The sequence below is a fragment of the Dipodomys spectabilis genome, unplaced genomic scaffold, assembly GCF_019054845.1.
Source record: "Dipodomys spectabilis isolate Male_0828 unplaced genomic scaffold, ASM1905484v1 ptg000075l, whole genome shotgun sequence".
NCBI classification, from domain to species: Eukaryota; Metazoa; Chordata; class Mammalia; order Rodentia; family Heteromyidae; genus Dipodomys; species Dipodomys spectabilis.
The window spans coordinates 10,143,074-10,163,350 of record NW_024870752.1 but is presented as its reverse complement, the minus strand read 5'-3'; the positions used below and the strand labels follow the sequence as shown (position 1 = coordinate 10,163,350).

General features: G+C 38.6%; 1 protein-coding gene and 1 pseudogene across 1 annotated transcript in view; one reads left to right on the top strand and one right to left on the bottom strand.

The window, feature by feature from the left end:
• Dct (dopachrome tautomerase) overlaps positions 1-20,277 on the top strand; it is a 37,028-nt gene that overhangs the window by 10,731 nt on the left and 6,020 nt on the right. The window contains exons 3-8 of the mRNA XM_042682660.1: positions 343-443; positions 1,016-1,182; positions 2,056-2,235; positions 3,809-3,944; positions 14,269-14,470; positions 16,275-16,402. Coding sequence (XP_042538594.1) covers positions 343-443; positions 1,016-1,182; positions 2,056-2,235; positions 3,809-3,944; positions 14,269-14,470; positions 16,275-16,402 — 914 coding nt within the window. The remainder of the gene's footprint in view (positions 1-342; positions 444-1,015; positions 1,183-2,055; positions 2,236-3,808; positions 3,945-14,268; positions 14,471-16,274; positions 16,403-20,277) is intronic.
• LOC122110162 lies at positions 9,434-9,808 on the bottom strand (annotated as a pseudogene).

Sequence of the window (20,277 nt, the reverse complement as noted above, 5' to 3'; positions counted from 1 at the left end):
TTTACATGAGTCAGGTAATAAGTATATTTCCTTTTGTACAGTGTCTTCTGTTCCCTCTCTCTCTCTCAGTCCCTCCCTCCTGTTTCCACCCATGACTTATATAGTTCACTTTTATCAATATCCACTGCCACACTTTTGTACCCTTTTTTCCCTCGAGTTCTGTACTCTCCCCTGACCACCCTCCCCTCGCAGTCCAAGAACAGCATGATGGTTGCTTTTGAAGACATAAATAACCTCTCTTTCTTCATCATGAAATTATTGGCTATAGACACATATCCCAGGCACGGTTTAATATTTTAAATATTCTCTTCTGTGATCTTTAATGTTTCCAAATTGTTTTAGGACCAGGTCGTCCCTATAAGGCCATCGATTTCTCACACCAAGGGCCTGCCTTTGTTACCTGGCATCGGTACCATTTGTTGTGGCTGGAAAGAGATCTCCAGGTTGGTCAAAACTATATATTGAGTATTTTAAACTAAAAAACAGAGTTACTGTACAATATGATGTTTTGATGTATATGTCTTGGTATTCATAGTGAAGTGACAGTTAAGAAAGGTACCATGCTCAAATCTCATATAATTCATTTTTGATATAATTTTTATATATAATTCATGCGTATTTTAAGATTATCTAAAAACCTACTCTTTTGCAAATCACCAGTGTGGAGTACAATGTATTATTACCAATGGTAGTCCTCATGTTGTATATGTGATCTCTAGACTTACTCATCTTGTAATTCCCTTCCCTGATTTCTAGCTATTAGATTCCACATTTACGTGAGATCATGTTGTATTTGTTCTGTATGTGTGTGTGTATGGTTAATTTCACTTAGCATTGTATTTCCTAGGTTCATCTATTTTGTTGCCGCTGATAGGATTTCTTTATTAAAGCTCAACTAAATTGCATTCATCTCTCTGGTTCTTATGCATTTGATGGGGACATCAGTCTTTGCTTATCTGCCTTATTGTTGTATCTGCTGCATAATCAACAGACTGCACCTGCCCTTTGCTTTTAGCGACTCATTGGTAATGAGTCCTTCGCTTTGCCTTACTGGAACTTTGCCACTGGGAGGAATGAATGTGATGTGTGCACAGACCAGCTGTTTGGAGCAGCAAGACAAGATGACCCAACTCTGATTAGTCAGAGCTCAAGATTCTCCAGCTGGGAAATTGTCTGCAACAGGTAATGGCATGTGTGCTGCATAAGAGAGACTGGCTTATCTTATGTCAGAAGGATGGACATTCTATTTCCCTATTTCTGTTTCTAATGTACCTAGGGGGTCATTTCCACATTTCCATATAACAATTTTCCAGTGGACATGGCACTTTTCTACATTTTGCATTTTTTTCAATGAAAAACTAGGTATGAGCTACTAGTATCTGGTTATTTGTGTGTGTGTGTGTGTGTGTGTGTGTGTGTGTGTGTGGTGGCACCAAGGCCTGAACTCAGGGTCTCCCAAACCTTTTTGGCTTGTTTTGCTCCCAAATGGCACTCTACCACCAGAGCTTTGCTGCCAATGTATGTTTCTTCATTTTTTTTTCAAAAATATATTTTGATTTTGTAAATAATAGGATACAGTGTAATGCTTCAATACATACAGCCAACCAAGGTAGTTAGCATTTTTATTTCCTAAAATATTTATAAGCCTTTCCTGTAATTTTGTTGGTTTTACTCAGTGTGTTTAAATTGCTTTTTCCCTTCTACATAGCCATTTCCACCCAAACTTGCTGGGCTTTGTGTCATACAGGCAACCCGGCTTGCTCCAGAGTCAAATACACACAGTAGGAGTTACCATCTTGTCTACTAGACCCTGTCATTGTCTTTTCAATGGGATAGAATTATTATAGCTTTTATTGCTGTATTCATATTTTATGCATCTATATATTTCAAATATCTTAGCATACGATTATTTCAACAGTAATATTTCACCACCTAATTTTGGTCCTTATAAGGTAAGTAATAAAAATGTTATTATTACGATCCTCATTGTATCCTGGGTCCAAGTTTATAACATCAATTAAGATATACTGTTGTTAACCTTCTTCTGATTCTTAGCTTGGACGACTACAACCGCCAGGTCACTCTGTGTAATGGAACCTATGAAGGGTTGTTGAGAAGAAATCAAGTGGGAAGCAATGGTGAGAAATTGCCAACCTTAAAAAGCATTCAAGACTGTTTGTCCCTCCAGAAGTTTGACAATCCTCCTTTCTTCCAAAACTCTACCTTCAGCTTCAGGTTGGTGCTCTGAGCTCTTCTACAATAACTAACATTTCACCCAAGTGTTTGTATTGCACTGGAGAGAATTCTAGCTATTGGAGACATCTACAAAGCTAAGAAATGTAAATGTGCTTAATAACAGAGGTTAAAGAAGGATTGATGTTAGGAAAGTCTTCATCACACCTATAACTAATAGTGTGGTTTCATCAGCTTCGAACATAACTGTTGAAAACGATCTTTTGTTTGGATAATTTGAACATTTAAAATACAGTACTTTAAAAATGTTCTTTCTTTTCTCTTTATCTTTCTACTATCAGAATAAACAAATGTATATACTTGTTTACATTTGCTTATTTTGGTAGTAGAAGGATTTGAACTCAGGCCCTCATACTTGTTGGGCAGGTACTCTATCATTTGAGCCAGGATGACAGCCCTGTTTGGATTTTATTATTTTTCAGATAGGGAGAGTCTCAGGTTTTCCCACCACTGACTTCATACCACAAGTTTTCTATCTATGCCCCCACATAACTAGGATTACATTTATGTCCTGCCTTGTTGACATGTTGTTGCTTAAGATGGGGTCTCGCTAATTATTTGTCTGTGCTGATCTTGAACTATGAACCTCCCAATATCCATCTTCTGAGTAGCTGAGAGTAGTCATATGCCACCATGCTAAGCTTTCTTTCTTATTTTTAATGTTAACATTAGAAATAACATTAGGAGGATCTGAGCTCTTCGAGTTTTGCAGACTAACTTCAACACAAATGAATGCACAGTAATAACATTCCTATATCCAAAATTTATAGGCCAACTATTATTTTTCTCCCACCCAAAACAGACTTTAAGAATTATGAGGAATACATATATATAGAGAAACAATGTTTTAACTAAGATGAATGTGTCTTCCAAAGAGAGGTAGTGTCTAGATTTATAGTTGCTGGATACTCTGTCTCTGTCTCTGTCTCTGTCTCTGTCTCTCTCTCTCTTTCTGTTAATTATATAACTTGTGGGCTAGGGGCAGGATGCGGAAGTTGTGCTAATTGTAACAGGGTTTGGAGTATGTGCTCAAGATGGACACAACCCTTAAAGTAGGGGTCAATGGTTGGTCAAAAATGAGATTTAAGATTGTCTTTATAAAGGAATGTGCATTAGTTTGTGATAAAAATGCCATTAAAACTCATTGTACTTCCTATAGATTTGAGTTAGGAGTGTAGTCCCCAGACAACATTGTTGGAATTATCTGAGATAGTGAATATCCTATGGAGATGCAATATATTCAGAAGGAGCATTGTTTAGGTGTTTCCTTCCCTAATAAAAGATTATCATTAAAGCGTTTTTAGGGGAAAGGTGCTGATATTGGGACTTGAACTCAGGGCTTGGGTATTGTCCCTTAGTTTTTTTTCAGAAAGACTAGAGCTCTACCACTTGAACTAGAGCTCCACTTCCATGGGGGGTTGATTGTTAATTAGCTATGACATGGCCTCTCCTATCCCTATTCAGCCTCAGATTAGATGATGATTGGTCTGGAGACAATAAATAGAGACCTTAGTCAATATTTGCTTGTTGTCACTGACATGCTGGCTTCTCTTAGGAATGCCCTGGAAGGCTTTGATAAAGCAGATGGAACACTGGACTCTCAAGTTATGAGCCTACACAATTTGGTCCACTCCTTCCTGAATGGGACAAATGCCTTGCCACATTCTGCGGCCAATGATCCTGTTTTTGTGGTATGTTCAGAGACTCAGAAGAGAGGGAAAAGTTTGTAGACAGTATGTTAGATTTATTTGTTTTTGAATAATCAACGCTTGGTGCTGATTCATTCTCTGTGAACAATGTTATGTGTGCACATGCAAAATTATTTTTAATCCACCCCCCCCCCCGCCCCGGGATGGCTAGATAGCATTTGTAAGTTCTAATCTGAAACCTGTGTGTCAAGGATGATTGCTTCTAGATGATGTTGGACAACAGTTTATGATCCAGAGGTGAATCACAAATTAGCATAATGATTCCATAATTTAGCAAAATCTGGAGGAACCTCATGGTTTCTGTCTTTTTTCCTTCCTTCCTTCCTTCCTTCCGCTTTCTTTCTCCCTTTCTTTTTACCACTCGAGCCATACCTCCAGCCCTTTATCTGCAATCTGTTTTTGAGATAGGGTCTTACTTTTTATCTAGGCCAGCCTGGACTAGGACCCTCAATTTACAATTCTCACATAGTGGGGATGACAGATATATGACATGTATGTACCACCATGCCTCACTATTGGTTGAGATAAAGTATCATGAACTTTTTTCCTGGGTTGGCCTGGAATTGTGATCCTTCCAATCTCAGTCTCCTGAGTAGATGGGTTGACTGGCATGAGCCATGGTGACCAGCAGCCTATGGTTCTCAAACCTTTCAAGTATAATGGACTGCTTTGGTATAGTTGAGTCTCATTTCTATATGACTTTAAAACAAAAGGACAAATTTGATAAAAATTGACAGTAGAAGTGTAAGTTTTAGAATTCTAAGCTGTACTAGTTTTTAAGACAGATGAACAAAATGGCAGATGTGACAATCGGGCCATGTTGTTCAGATGCCCTTAGTCAACATCCTCTAGCCAAAACATTTTTTATTTCATAGTTTTTGGTGATTAATTAGAGATAAGAACACTGCCCTGGCTGGCTTTGAACTGTGATTCTTAGATCTTAGTTTCCTGAGTAGCAGGTTTATAGGTGTGAGCCATTGGTGCCCCACCTAAAAAGAGCATTCTTATGGAAAATATTCTTTTTTTCCCCAATGTCATCTAATACTGAGTTAGTGTCTTTTTTAAAAAAATAATTTTTTATGGTCAAGGTGGTGTACAGAGGGGTTACAGTTACATAAGTAAGGTAATAAGTACATTTCTTGTCGAACTTGTTATCTCTTTCCTCAGTTTTCTCCCTTTTTCCCTTCCCCTAATCCCTTCCCAAGTTGTACAGATCATTTCCAACATATTGTCTTGTGAATATTACTGTTGCATTGGTTCCCTCTCCATTGTCCTTTCTCTCACCATTCTGTTGTTCCTCTTCCCTTCCCTAATTCAGATAAATGTATATACAACACCAGAGTACCAAAATCAAATACAGTGACAACAGAGGATAAACCAAAAGGGGGAAACACACAAAAGAAAAAAGAAATCAGATAGCATATTAAAAACAACAACAAAGTGATATATATATATATATATATATATATATATATATATGAATTCTATGCTTTCATCAGGAAGAATCACACTGTCCTATTTGTTAGGAAATGGAAAGACAGAAAAAATCATATTAAGTGGAGTAAGCCAGACTCAAAGAAACATAGATCCCATGGTTTCCCTTATTTGCAATAATTAGTATACGTCTAGGATAATCTCAGCAGATGAGCAGAATAGCTCAATACATATGACCATATAAGATGATGCTAAGTTAAATGAACTCCAAGACATGGACACAAGAGGTTTTTCTTTGTTGTTGTTGTTAATGTGCTAGTATCTTTTTATATGAAAACTGTCATATCATACCAGGGTCTCAACCCTATGACCTCATTCAACAGTTATTACTTTTTTATAGGCCCTATGTTCAACATGTAGGTACATCAAGATCTAGGGTTTCAATATAGGAATTTATGGGAGCAATTCAGTTCATAGTATTATGAGTTTAAAGCCGTTTGTTTCTCTGAATCCTGGCATGGTCCATAACATTGTGAAAGAAACTCTAGGTTGCAATTCAAGTTGGTTTTAATTAGTCATAATTTATGGAATCTTGAAAATGTTCCTAACAACAAAAAGCCGTTTCTCCCTGTCCAGTGATGTTCACATGACCTGATCTTGTGGTGGGACAGTGTTGTGCTAATCTGAGGCTGTCTGAGGAACCACCCAGGACAACACAAAAGTTCTTATTAAAAAATAGCAATGTGTTTGGATGTAGTCAGTGGGAGAGAATTGGAGAACTTTGTGTTAGGTTTGCATTCCGAGACCTTCATTAAAGTTCCTTATCTTATTTTTCATAGCACACAATCATGTCCTAAGGCAGCTGATGGCTAGCACAAAAGTAGAGGGATTTCAAAGGGGATTTATTGTTTTTATGGGACTTGGGGTGCAATAAAGGAGATGTGAAGAGAGTGGAGCCGTAGGTTCCAATGCCCTTGGCCTTTTTTAGTGACACGAAGGATATAGGCCTAAGTGGCTTTCTGGAGCTCCCAGATCAATTAAAGCAAGGGAAGGATGAACTTTAGGAAGTTCTACAACAGAAAGAGGCTGTCTTTCCTCCTAAAAATTATTTCTCTCCTCAGATTTGTGTAGAAGCAATAAATGACAGGATTGCCACAAGTGTTGCACTAAACAAGTGGTCCCACAGCCACCATTGCCATCTGTGGGATGCCTTTCTCTCCAAGGGCTCTTACCTGATACTTCAGATTGTTTTCCCATCTCAACCATCAGCTTATAACAGCTTATAATAGCCTGCCTGCCTGCCTGCCTGCCTGCCTGCCTTCCTTCCTTCCTTCCTTCCTTCCTTCCTTCCTTCCTTCCTTCCTTCCTTCCTTCCTTCCTTCCTTCCACCTTCCATCAGTACTGGAGCTTGATCTTAGGGCCTCATACTCTTGCTGAGCTTCGTTGCTTTAGGCTGGTACTCTGTCATTTGAACCACACCTCCATGTCTGTCATTTTGCTAGTTAATTGGAGATAAGAGTCTTTCTAATTTGTCTGCTCAGACTGACTTTGAACTAGGATCCTCTGATCCCAGCCTCCTGAGTAGCTAGAAGAACAGATATAATTCTTATGACAAGAATTATTGATGTCTGCCTTCTCTGTCATTTATCTATACTCTATAGGTACAGATGTTATATAATTTATACATATATTAAATACTATCTACATAGATGTGTTACTATGCTTTTTATCATATTCCATATCTCTAAATAAATATATTTTAAAAATATTTTCTAACTACATAATTTGTGCACATAATCCATATTCACAAGGAAAATGTCATAATACTTATTATCTAGTATTGTAAAATGTAGAGTAGAAGTGTGGAATCCACTGACCAATTGAAGATGATACCCCAGGCCTTTCTCTTCCTAAAAGAAACAGTACGCTGATATTTTTAAGCATTACAAATCTATCTTCTTTTTCTTTGGGAAAAGCTCACAAAATGCCTAGGGATTGTTAATATTTTTTTGTAAGTGGCCAAGTAGAAAATATTCTTGGCTTTCCAGGCTAGTGGCCGTGACTCCATTCTGTTACTGTAGCATGAAAACAGCTGCGGAGAATGCATACAAAAATGACTGTGGTATTTTAAGAAAACTTTATTTAGAAAAAAGGTGGTGAGCCCAGGCCGTAGTTTTCTGTGCTTTGCTTATTTCATGGATATAATATCCTCAGGTGTTAGTTTGCCAACCCAGACTCTAATATGTAAATAAAAAATATTCTTCCTCTCCCTCTCTCCCTCTCTTTTTTTTTTAGGCAAGGTCTTGCTATGTATCCCATCTAGCTGTGAATTCTCATTCCTCCTGCCTTAGCCTCCTTAGTCATCTTTTCCTGCCCTAAGACAGAACTCATGTTACCATTTGATGGATGTAGTTCAAAGATACTAAATCATGTTCATTTTATTATTTATTACTTTTAGTTTTTTGACATTTAGAAATTTGTTTTTCTTGGACAAGAATTTTACCATCCACATATAAATAAAGAAAAGCAAGACCCCGTTTTTTGAAAGCACAGAAGGAATAATATTTTGGCACTGATTCCCAAACATACTTCAGGCTATTTACAAGGGGTTTTATATTGAAGCCAATTCAGCCTTAAATGGTTTATTTTGCATACTGAGATTTAGGTTAAAGCATTTTAGTCAACAGAGTTATAGCTTCTAGAGGTTCAAAATCATGAGACAATTCATGCACGTATATTACATGTAACATTTATTTATGTTTTATGAAATCTCTTCAGACAAAGTACAAAGTTGTGTATGATTAAAATAAGGGATAAAAGAAGGCAGATCATTAAAATGCAGGAAAATCTCTGAACCTATCTCTGAAATTCTAATAGTTCTGAGGGTAATTGAAGCAAATGCACAAATTTATCATGGAAAATAAGCTTAGGCCCCAGGAATGTTAAGCAATGCTGCCTTGAATCCAGAAAATAAAGAGAGAAAAACAAAACAGGAAATAGACTGTAGGATTAAAAAGTTTAATTTGTAGCCAAAAAAGAAATTGTATCATATTCTCCCTAATTTCTAAAAGTGCTCTTCTTAAAAGTTTATTTGGGTGAGCTGGGTGCCAGTGACTCATCCGTATGGTTCTCGACTACCCAGGGGGCTGAGTGCTTGAAGCTAGACCAGGCAGGAAAGTCCATGAGACCCTGATCTATAATTAACCACCCCAAAACCCGAAGTGGAGCTGAGTATGGTAGAGCAAAAGTAGAGGAGTGCCAGTCTTGAGCAGAAAGGTCAAGTAATAGTGTGAGGCACTGAGTTAAAGCCTCAGTACCAACACACACACATTTAGGTGACATTAAGCAGTAATTGTCTTACTGTGCTTGTCTAATTCATCTAAACATCATCCCTTCAGGTTCAGCCATGCTATTGCAAATGACAGGAAATTATCCTTTTAAAATAACTGAATTATATTCTACTGTGGGTTGTACCGCATTTCTAAACTCCATTCATCTGATGGACACTTAGGCTGAATTTTGTCGTGGTCACTGTGCATATGCTATTGTAAACAAGAGAGTGTAGATAGATCTATCTTTGACATACCTATTTCTTTTCCTTTGGTTATATAGCTAGGAGTGAGATTGCTGACTCATGAAGTTTTACTTCAATTATTTTGAAGAGCCTCCACATAGTTTTCCATAATGGCTGTGGTAACTTTACACTTACATTGCATTAAGGTTCTCCTTCCCTGCCTTTTACCAGAATTTGCCTTTTTTCCCCCCAAGAGTTCATGCTTATTGGCATTTGACCCAAGAGGAAGCATACAGCAAGGCCTTCAACAAGTAGAAAAAACACTATCTTCCTTCAATTCAGTCTATGAGAATCCACCATTCCAAGCCCTCCCATTTTACCAGTAGTCCATAGCCCAAGAACAGGATCTGCTATTCATTGAACAGTCTGATGATTCTCAGAGTTGAAGAGCAGAGATTTTGAAGTTCTGTCTGTTCAGATTCCAGAACAAAAACAAAGCAGAGGCAGAAGGTAGAAGCAAAGATGTTGACAGTCCGGCATCTTGCTAGGTTTTTGTAACAGTGGCTATGGATTTGTAGGCCACTCCTCGACTTTTTAGCTCCTGTATAATTCCTTGGGGGCAGGCAACCAGTGACTGCCACACCATATACACCTGACTTAAAGTTACTGACTCACTGCCACTTGGAGAGCCAGTTGTCCTCTGGACTCACCATTGCAATGATTCCATCAAAGGAAGAGCTGGTGCAGTCATATACCATTTCTCTGTTACCCTTCACTTATAGATATGTATCACAATGATCACATCCATCATATTCAATCTGGTCTATAGTCTTGACCAGTGAACACAGCAGACCCGTCCACAGATGCCACAGATCCTTCAGACTGTCTCCAGCGCCATCTTCCAGGAAAGGAGAAATAGCTGGAAACCGAGTCACCGCTTCCACTCCACTGGAAGTAAACAGCCAATTCTGTCTTTGGGGTTTTGATGATAATCTCTCTGGCTGATTGGAGGTAGTATCTCATTGTGGTTGTGGTTTTGATGTTGTTCTTTTAGAAAGTGAATTGGGTAAGTTGTAAATATTTTCACATCTCCAGCTATTAGGAAGCCCATAAGTTGAGTAATTAATACTCACAAAACAGTTCATGAGTTTGTTTTTCACCTTAAATACTAAATTTCTAAATGGACTAAAACACAAACTGTGCTGGTTCTACCTAGGTAATATACACATGTTTTTCAGCTAGATTCAGACTTTTATAGTTTCCTTTCTCCAGGTGCAGACATTCTCATTTCCTTTTTGTGGCAATAATCTGAATTTACAATCATCAAAGTTAGCCCTTCAGTATTAACCTTATCCTCCAATTATCTTGAAAAGAGAAGCATGTACTCTTGTGTTTTGTTTTCTTTATGCCTGCATATACAGTATGTTGAAATTTCATGTTTTTCTTTTCCTATCCTTATCTATATTTTCTTTGAATAAAGTAAAATAGGTCTGTATACAAATTTTGAAACATATTTTAAAGACTCAAGATCTAATACCAAAATATTTGGAGACAATAGTAACATGCATTTATTTTACTTTCATTTTTGTTTCTTATCCTGGAATGACATTTGGCCTTGCAGAGATATTAAGCAAGTGCATTTTTAACTTGTGTCCAATAATGATAGAATTAGTATCAAGAGTAATTCATTGGAGGAAGAATGCCCACAAGTACAACAAAAATACCTACTCTAGGGGTTGCAGTGACTTCTTGTTGCCTACATTATTGATCGCGGCATATTATTTATGAAGTTCTTTGCATCTCTCAGCATATCTTGCCTCTTTTTAAAAAATCACATTGCACTATTTATATGGTTCATACTAGATTATTTATTATGTAATAATTTATAGACCTTCTGATACTCTTGCCTTTCCTCATTATTTCCACCTGTTTTATCTCTCCAGATTATGAATTGTTTTCTACTCTTGCCTGTTTTTAATTATTTACTCTTTGCACTTGGTGAATTCTATTTTTCCAAAAGCTATTTTTTCTCACATAACACAAAAACTACATCCTCCTTTTGTCCTAAGAGTTTCTCATCTCTCCAAGTTAGAGATGAAATTCTAATTTCATCTCTAACTTGGGCTCAGGTAATATCTAACAGTTTCAGAATTGGCTTAGAACTCCTAGTTCAAACACTGTGCTTTCTTCCCATGGTAAGACTTGAGAACACGATTTTAAACTCATTTCTCTTATTCTATTTGGTCTTGGGAGTTGTATTAATAATTGTATGACCATGTGATTGAATAGCAGAAGATGGGTGTGTTTTAGGAACTCTAACTTTAGAAATAAACTTCTGGGATTCAAATTTATGCTCATAATTCATATATAAACATAATTAACCTATAATTGGGATAATAACCCTATGGTTTGACTTATACCCCCAGACCTAATTCAAATGTTGAAATCCCAATTTCTCATCCCTCCAAAAATGACTTTGTTTGGAAACAGAGTCCTTATTAATATAACTAGTTAAGATGAGGTCATATTGTTTAGAGTAGTGCTTAACTCAAGATGAATAAGGCTAAGTCCACTTCCTGTTTCTATAACAAAATAACACTGTCTTGGTAAAGATGAACAATAGACATTTACTTGGCTCATGATTCAGCAGGATATGAGGCCTAAGAGCATGGCTTAGAACCCAGTGAGGGCTTTGTACTGCTTCACCACATGGTGGTCATGGCGGGGCGGAGGGGCAGGTGTGCGGCAGGCAGCATGTGAGTGTGGAAAACACAAAGGAAAATCAGGTAAAAATCATGCTACTCCCATCATAACCATTCCCACCACAATGATATAAACCTATTTATGAGGTCCAAACCTTCCGTGATCCAGACACCTGCTTAATGGAACAGCTTCAACATGATCCCGTAGGATATTATCCTTTATCATGAGTTTGGGAGAGTACACTTAAACCATCGCAAGTGGTGTCTTTGTATATTTGTACATAGTAAAGACATGATGTGAAAGTGAAGACATTGGCAAGACTGGTATTTTGCAATCTACCAGTAGCTACATGGGGAGAATGAATGGCTTTTCCCTCACAGCACCCAGAAAGAACCAGCTTTGCAGATATGTTCTACAGGCCTTGGACTTGAAGCCTGTAGAACTAGCAAACAATGGCTTCTGCTTAAGCCATCTAGTCTATGGTAACCTGAGCATTTAAGGCACTTAAAGACAATGGTCTACCAAATCAAGCTGTCTTGAGTGTTGGAAATTTCATTAGAGGAACAGAGCTTAGAATGGTATTTGATATAGAATAAGCACTAATAATATTAATCTATTATGAACTCTAAGCTTTTCTAAAGGCTCAGCTTCTTATTAGCTATAGATGTAGAATATATGATCTCAGAGGTCTTATAGTCCTCTATGCTTCTAAGATATGAATTCCTTCCTTCTTCTTCCATAAGTTCTTACCCCAAGTTAAAATTATAACAGTACTGATGATAGAGTCACAGTAACAGCAACCATTTACATTTACTGGGCTGAGCTAAGTGATTTATAGATAGCATCGTCTCCACCTTCCTAATGGTACGTGTTCACTGCTGCTCTTTGCAGTCATCTTCCTGTTCATCAGGTCATGAGCTATGTTCCTCTCCTTTCAAACCTCATCTCTACTTTTGTCCCAGAACCTCTGCCCTCACCTTGGGATCAGGAAACTTCTTTCCCTGCATTTGTTGGGGTAAACGTTAAGTCCACCAGACTGCATTCAGGTCTTTTTACTTTGCATTTGTGTTCACTGCTGCATAGAGCATGCCAGCACTTAGTGCTTAAAGCATTAATGATGAACTCATTTCTCATGATTTCTCATTGCATTTCTCATGAATCTTGGCAGAAGTTCAGGAAAGGCTTGACTGAGCAATTCTGGCTCCAAGGTCTCAGTGCAGTTACACTCCAGTGGTGACAGGTGTTAGGACAGCTGTGGCCTAGTCAATTATTGTTTTCTTTTCCTGAGGTCTCAGGACTACTCTGAGTAGTCTCTCTGTGTGGATTGGTTTGGGCTTCCTTTTGGGGATAGTTAGACATCTCATATAGTGGTTCATGGGCAACAAACCTTAGTATATAAGAAGAAAGGAAAGCAGCTGTCCCTGAGGATTCTGAACTTGTAGTAGAGAAATGAAAAAGGAAACTGACTGCCAGATGTGCGCTAGGCTGAACTCAGGATTATGCATGTGCAGAGTATCCTAGTGATGCTTCAAAACATGTCACCATTGCTGTATTTGAAATAATAATTTGAATTATTGAATTTGAGAAGGTTGCTTTAAAGGCTTCTTTGAGGAAAAATATTTTAAAGAGCACTGTGCTCATGATGACATTTTTAGACTTTCTAAACATAACAACAAGAATTCAAGTGAGAGTATTTTTACAGTAAGTAGACACAAAGGCCTTTCTGATGAGGAAAATCTGAAAATCCAATTTAGAGATTTTCTTTTCTTATTTCTTACTGTCAATTCACAATACTGATAAGGACCACTTTTTCTCTTTCTTGTGAGGCCTAAGTATATGGGTATGGAGTAGAAATTATGCCATATTTCCTTTGCCTTTATGAAATGAATAATTAACCACACATGCAGAAGGCTTCAGACATTCCCAAAGCAATGAGAAATATGCAAGTGAACTTTCTTTTTTGTTACATTTTGAAAACTAGCATAAATTATTCAAAGAGTTTTATTGTGATAATTTTATATAAGTTATAATATGTTTTGATAAACTTCATCCCTGTGTTATTCTTTCCTTTAAAGTTTTTAGTTGATTTCATTATGCTATTTTCATACAAACACATAATGTATTTCAATTATATTCACCCCATCACCCTCTCCTCCTTGGCCCCTAATTTTAGCCCTCCTTTACAATCATGTCATAATATTATTAGTATTATTTATTAGGTGTAGAATCTGAATATGACATAAAACTGGAATATGTGATGGTTGGCTTTCTGAGCTTGCTCAGCATGACGTCTCTAGTTCCATCCATTTTCCTACCTAATTCCATTCTTTATGGCCAAGCAATACTCCTTTGTGTAGATGTAACATATTTTCTTAATTCATTCATTAGCTGTTGGGTACCCAGGCTGATTTCATAGATTGATTATTGTGAATAGTGCTGCAGTTGTATCTATTGTGTGCGATGCATACATTAGTGTGTTCAGTTATATTTAGAAGAAGATAGTCACACATCATGGAATATTTTATCAAAAATGATGGGGCATAAAGTAGCTCTCCAGGTAAAAAGAAGTTCAATTCTAACTGTAGAGGAAGTTGACTGAGTAGTTGATTGAAACAAACCAATCAACATCAAATTCCATGTCCAACTGTCTTGCAGGTCCTTCATTCCTTTACAGATGCCATATTTGATGAGTGGATGAAAAGGTACAACCCTGCTAGAGATGCCTGGCCTCAGGAGCTGGCTCCCATTGGTCACAATCGGATGTATAACATGGTTCCTTTCTTCCCCCCGGTGACTAATGAGGAACTCTTCTTAGCTGCTGACCAACTTGGCTACAGTTATGCCATTGATCTGACAGGTAACTAAAACAACTTCCAAATGGTGATTCACTTAACTTTTTTTTTTTTTTTTTGTCCGTTGTGAGGCCTGATCTCTGGGCCTGGGCGCTGTCCCTCAGCTCTTCAGCTCAAAGCTAGCACTCTACCACTTGAGCCACAGCGCCAGTTCTGGCTTTTTCTGTTTATGTGGTGCTGAAGAATCAAACCCAGGGCCTCATGCATGCAAGGCAAGCACTGTACTACTGAGCCACCTTTCCAGCCTCTCATTTAACTTTTAAAAGACCTTTCTTCTCTTCCCTTCCTCCCTTCCTCCCTTCTTCCCTCCCTCCCTCCCTCCCTCCCTCCCCCCTTCCTTCCTTCCTTCCTTCCTTCCTTCCTTCCTTCCTTCCTTCCTTCCTTCCTTCCTTCCTTATGTGAACCAAGACCTTTAATTGAAACATTCCGTTGTAGTTAAGCTTATTGGCACTTTTCTAGAATGTATCTATATAACAAGACAAGCTATTAAACTAACAATTAAATATCAGAGACTAGCAAGCAGACTCTTGTCTTAAAAAATGAAGTTATTATGTGACCTCATCCCACAGAGTAACTATCTACCCCTCTACTTGATTTGACAATTCTATCTGAATTAATAGAATGCATAGAAAACTTTCCTATGGTCACTGAAATGTCTGACAAGAAAGTCAAATAGAACTAGCCCAGAGAGAGACCATTGCCTGAGGGCAGGGCCAGGATTTTGGTGAGACAAGTACAGGATTTGCTTTTAGCATAAAATTCAAAGGGAGGCTAAAAACCTCAGTTAATTATGTTAAGTAATAATATAATGCAATATTTTAGAAGAATTTCATGATGAACAATCCAGCATCATCATTTTCAATAACAATTGTTTTCCAACAACTGGATTGGTCATTTTCTATCAGTCTTGAGGGACTGAATTTTTTGAGCATCTGGATAGATCATTTAAAAAGAAATGGCAAGCCAGGCACTGGTGGCTCGTGCCTGTGATCCTAGCTACTCTGGAAGCTGAGATCTGAGGTTTGAGGTTCAAAGCCAGCCCAGGCAGGAACTCTTATCTCCAATAAATCACCAGAAAGCTGGAAGTGGTGCTATGGCTCAAATGGTAGAGCACTGACGTTGAGCTGAAGAGCTCAGGGACAGTGCATAGGCCCCAGAGTTCAAGACCTAGAACTGACAAAAAAAAAAAAAAAGACAGATAAGCTGATTTCATAGAGAAGCATAAATATATTATAAATAAAATGCATTAATTTTGTTGGAGAGGACTCTAAAAATATATATATATGAGTGGGTGATTGGATGACTGGGGAAGTCAGATTTTGATCACGATCATTAACATGAGCAGAAATGTTATCTACGTCTGCTGTCCTCTCTTGTTAGAGCCAATGTACTTGTCTCATATGTTTGTCACCTGCGAAAATGGCAGAACCTCCAGCAGAATTTTCTACCAAGGGTTGTGTGTTTAACAATTCTCCAGATACCATGTTAGCATTCAAATGAGTTTTACAAATGAGTTTCTATCTTACAGAAGCAGTTAGGTACTCCCTTAGAGGGCTTATTTTGCACATAAGCATTTATCGTAACAAATTTTAAAATGTCATAAGCCGTATGTAAACAATGGGATGTCACTACCAACTTCTTGAAGAAAACAGTTGTGATTAATAGTTTGTGAGCAAAGAGAAGATAAAATTATATTCTAGCAGTGGTGGATTTGCTTCGTTGACAGAATGAGCTTCCCTTTCCCCTTCTAACCATATTCAGCTGACGAATAGTCTCATCAGAGCCTCTTCTCTTCTGCTTTCATTTCAGTTGAAGAAACTCCAGGTTGGACCACAACACTCTCAGTGGTTATGGGGACGCTGGTGGCTTTGGTTGGTTTTTTTGTGCTGCTGGCTTTCTTTCAATACAGAAAACTTCGAAGAGGATACACACCTCTCATGGAGACAAATTTAAGCACTAAAAGATATACAGGGGAAGACTAGGGCATTCAGGCCTCATCCTAGATCAGATATCAGCCAAGTTATACTTCTAGCCTGGATGGTAATCAAAGAAATGCTCAAGGCTCTTTCTTTAGCTGGAGATCTTTGGCTTAGCTTCTATTATTGTCATGTTGATCCCAAATAACAATGCTTAGCTGTAGTTCATGTTTTGCTTGTTTGCTTAACAAACTCAAGCTCACTCAAGTGCTTGCTGTCTCTATCACCAAAGTAAGATAGAACTGATAATTTGTGGTTAAGAATTCACTATATTGATCGAATCTTTCCCTTTTCCTAAAAGCACCCGAAAATGAGTTGAGTAGCTTTAAATTTGTAGGCTAGTGCTGTTTGAGACCTGGATGGGAGACTGTTTCATCTTTCTTAGTCCAAGTGTTTTTGTTTGTAATGATGTGGAGGTGGGAGTGGATATTAATTAGCTTTTCATAACTATTCCAAAATTACCTGAGGCAGGTTAACTTGGTGAAGAAGAAAAGTTAGTTCTGGCTCCCTTGTCTGTCAGTACAGGTCTAGTGTTTGTCTCTGAAGACAGTTTTCTTGTTGACAGACTCCTGAGGTCATGCAGAACAGCATAGGGGAAAATCAGGGAGAGGACATGTCTATATGTCTGTAGGGTTTTTCTCCCTCTTTTTAATAAAGCCCACCAGGATCCAACCACACATGCAGATGGCCTTATCTATCCTAGTCATTACCATGATTCGATTGTTTCTACTGTTATACAGGAATTCAATCACCAGAAACAGAGAAGCCACTTTTTGAGAGGTCCAATCCCAAGTTGTTATTAGAGAGTTGACAATTTCAAGTGGACTCCTGTCCCAAAGACCTTCAGCTCAGAATACTGTTAGCACAAAGCTTTTAAAGGTGAAAAGCATGAGTCTTGGGTGGGGACCCAAGCTCAACAAAAGCAAACCATCTGGGGGAGAAAAATCCTGGGAAAGTATTCTCTGTAGCAAAACTTTCCTGGAGCTACTCATCATGATACATGTGCATTTTTAAGAATAGCTTATCTCGGGACTGGGAAGTTGGCTCAGTGGTAGAGAGCTTGCCTTGCATGCATGAGGTCCTGAGTTCGATTCCTCAACACCACACAAGCAAAAAGAAAAAAGCTGGAAGTGGTGTTGTGGCTCAAGTGGTAGAGCAGTAGCCTTGAGCTGAAGAACTGAGGGACAGTGCCCAGGCCCAGAGTTCAGGCCCCACAACCGGACCCCCCCCCCCAAAAAAAAAAAAAGAATAGCCTGTCTCACTTCTAGGCTTTTTGGAGCTAGGGGAAAAGCCCTCACTGCCCATGAGATGCCAGAGTGACAATAGAACAAAGCACTGTTACTTAGACCCAGTGTCCTTATTTCATTATCCTTTTTAAGCCTCATATTGGCGGCATTAGATGCTTGTCCCAGAAACACAGAGATCCCCAAGATCACAGAAACTGTGGTTTAGGTGTCCTCCCTCTCATCTGTCTTAGGCTTTTTTTCCCCCTCTTTTCTCTGTCTTTTCTTCTCTAGCCTTGAAGAAGAAAATTGATTTGGTTTTCCATATAGAACATAGAATGAAGAAATGAAGGATCTGTACCCGTGCTCTTTTTAAAAAATGAATTGAGATTTACAGATTTGTTTTAATTTGCAGTTCTTAATACTAATAAGCTAAACACTGATCCTATAAACCTATGGAGCTTCCTAATTAATTAACATATTGCTCTCAACCTATTAGCAAGTATGGAGTCACTCTTTCCAGGAAAGTCTCCAGAGAAGACTGGCAAGGCTAGAATCCTGAACATGAGAAGCCTACTCAGGAGGCAAGGTGGACGGAGGAGGCAATGGGGAAATAAAAATAAAAATAATAACAATGAAAGTACTGAAAAGTCTAGATCGGGAATTTGAAGCAGGAAAAGAAGGCTAAAACCATGAACTTTCCTCCCATCACTCCAGACTCCTTTTAGATGTTAAATAAAGTTATTGCCTTGGATAGGGAGACATTCAATAAAGGGCTGGCCTGTCTACTCCTTTTAGATGTTAAGATGCTGTAAGCTATTTGAATAGGGATATAATTGAGGGAGGGAGGGAAGAAAAGAGAGAGAGAGAATATATAAAAGGACATGATTGACAAATGAGGTTTTCCTGATTGTTTTTTGTGCATTTTTTTGGTGTGTTTTTTCTGTTCTTTTCTATATACTAGGTGTTACACTCAGGGCTTGGGTGCTGACTCTTGTTTTTTTCTTTTCAAGTCTAGTGCTGTGCCATTCGAACCACAGCTCCACTCCCAGCTTTTTGGTGGTTAATTGGAGATAAAAGTCTCATGGACTTTGCTGCCCTCAAATCTCAGCCGGCAGAGTAGGGAGGATTGTAGGTGTGAGCATAAGCACCACCCAGCTCTCCCTGTTTTTTGAGTATTAGACTGGCCCTAGACCCCGGTCACATCATGTGGTCATGGGAATTCATGATGGGCTCCCTGAACACCACAAGATAAGAACCACCATTTGAGTTTTCTGCACTGTTATCTGTGGTGTGTGAAGCAGGAAATGTTTCTCTTTCCTTTCTTCTGTCCTCCAACTTTACCCTATCTTATTGAAATAAATCCTTGCTAAACTTTTATCTTGTAAGACTCTCCTTTTCATAAGACCCCTCAAAACCATTTCCCATGTAGAGCTCGTGACTGCAAACTGCATGGAAATGGGGAGCTGTAAGAACCTCCTCATGCCTTTTCTTCCCCTGGTAGCAATTAGACACCATTACTCTGAGGTCTCATTTGGCCAATCCTGAACCAATTTCTTTATAAGGTAACCTCAGAGGAAAAAAAAGTCTATAAAATGCTTATTTTTAAGAGTCGACATGAAATTCATTAATGTTGGGCTGTCATTGATAGTTCTTCATGCATGCTAATCAATTAATCGTATCACTGGAAAGCAATTTGTCTGTTCGTGGTATGACAATTCAGAATTAAACGGTTATGTTCAGCTAAATAATGATCAGATCCTGAGATATGCAGCAGAGGCAATCCTTTCTACAATGTTTAGACTTACCACGACAGTCCTCAGGATGAGAAGTCAAATGTTAATGAGATTTCAAGGCCCAGACCTGTGCATCGGGAGTGAGGCTGAAGCACTAGAGACGGCCTGTCAGTTTTCTTCTGTTGGCCCCTTGGTGCTAGGATGGATGTGTGTAAATAATGGCATTGGAATGACTCTGGAGCAGCCTTCTCCACATGGTGAGCCAAGAAGCTGCCTGGTTAATCAAGAATCAGCATGACTTCCTGGGTCAGACTGCTGAAGAATTAATATTATCCCCAGAGACATGGACAATGCCCAGCTGGAAATGAATTGAAGCTCAAGCCTCATAAACGACACATATCTCTGAGCCTTGAATTAGTAGAAAGCACCAAGACAGGAACTGGGTAGGTGGTGCAGTGATAAAGCGCTTGCCTTGCATGCCTGAGGCCCTGGGTTCGATTCCTCAGCACCACATAAGCAAAAAGAAAAAAGCTGTAAGTGGCACTGTGGCTCAAGTGGCAGAGCGCTAGCCTTGAGCTGAAGAGCTGAGGGACAGCGCCCAGGCCCAGAGTTCAGGCCCCACAACCGGACCAAAAAAGAAAAAAAGAAAACACCAAGACAATCTAGGGTCCTGCACAGGATGAAGCCCACGTGGGCATTTTAACCACAATCATATGCATATGAACCTCAATTCCTGCCATTATTAATCTTCATGAAAACAGCAGCAATGTATGGATCACACGGTCCTCTATGGAAGGTTTATTCTCTGGGCTCGTGGTTGGTGGGGACACAGTTTTACAACAGCTTTAAAATGGAAAGAGAAATATAGTAAAATGAA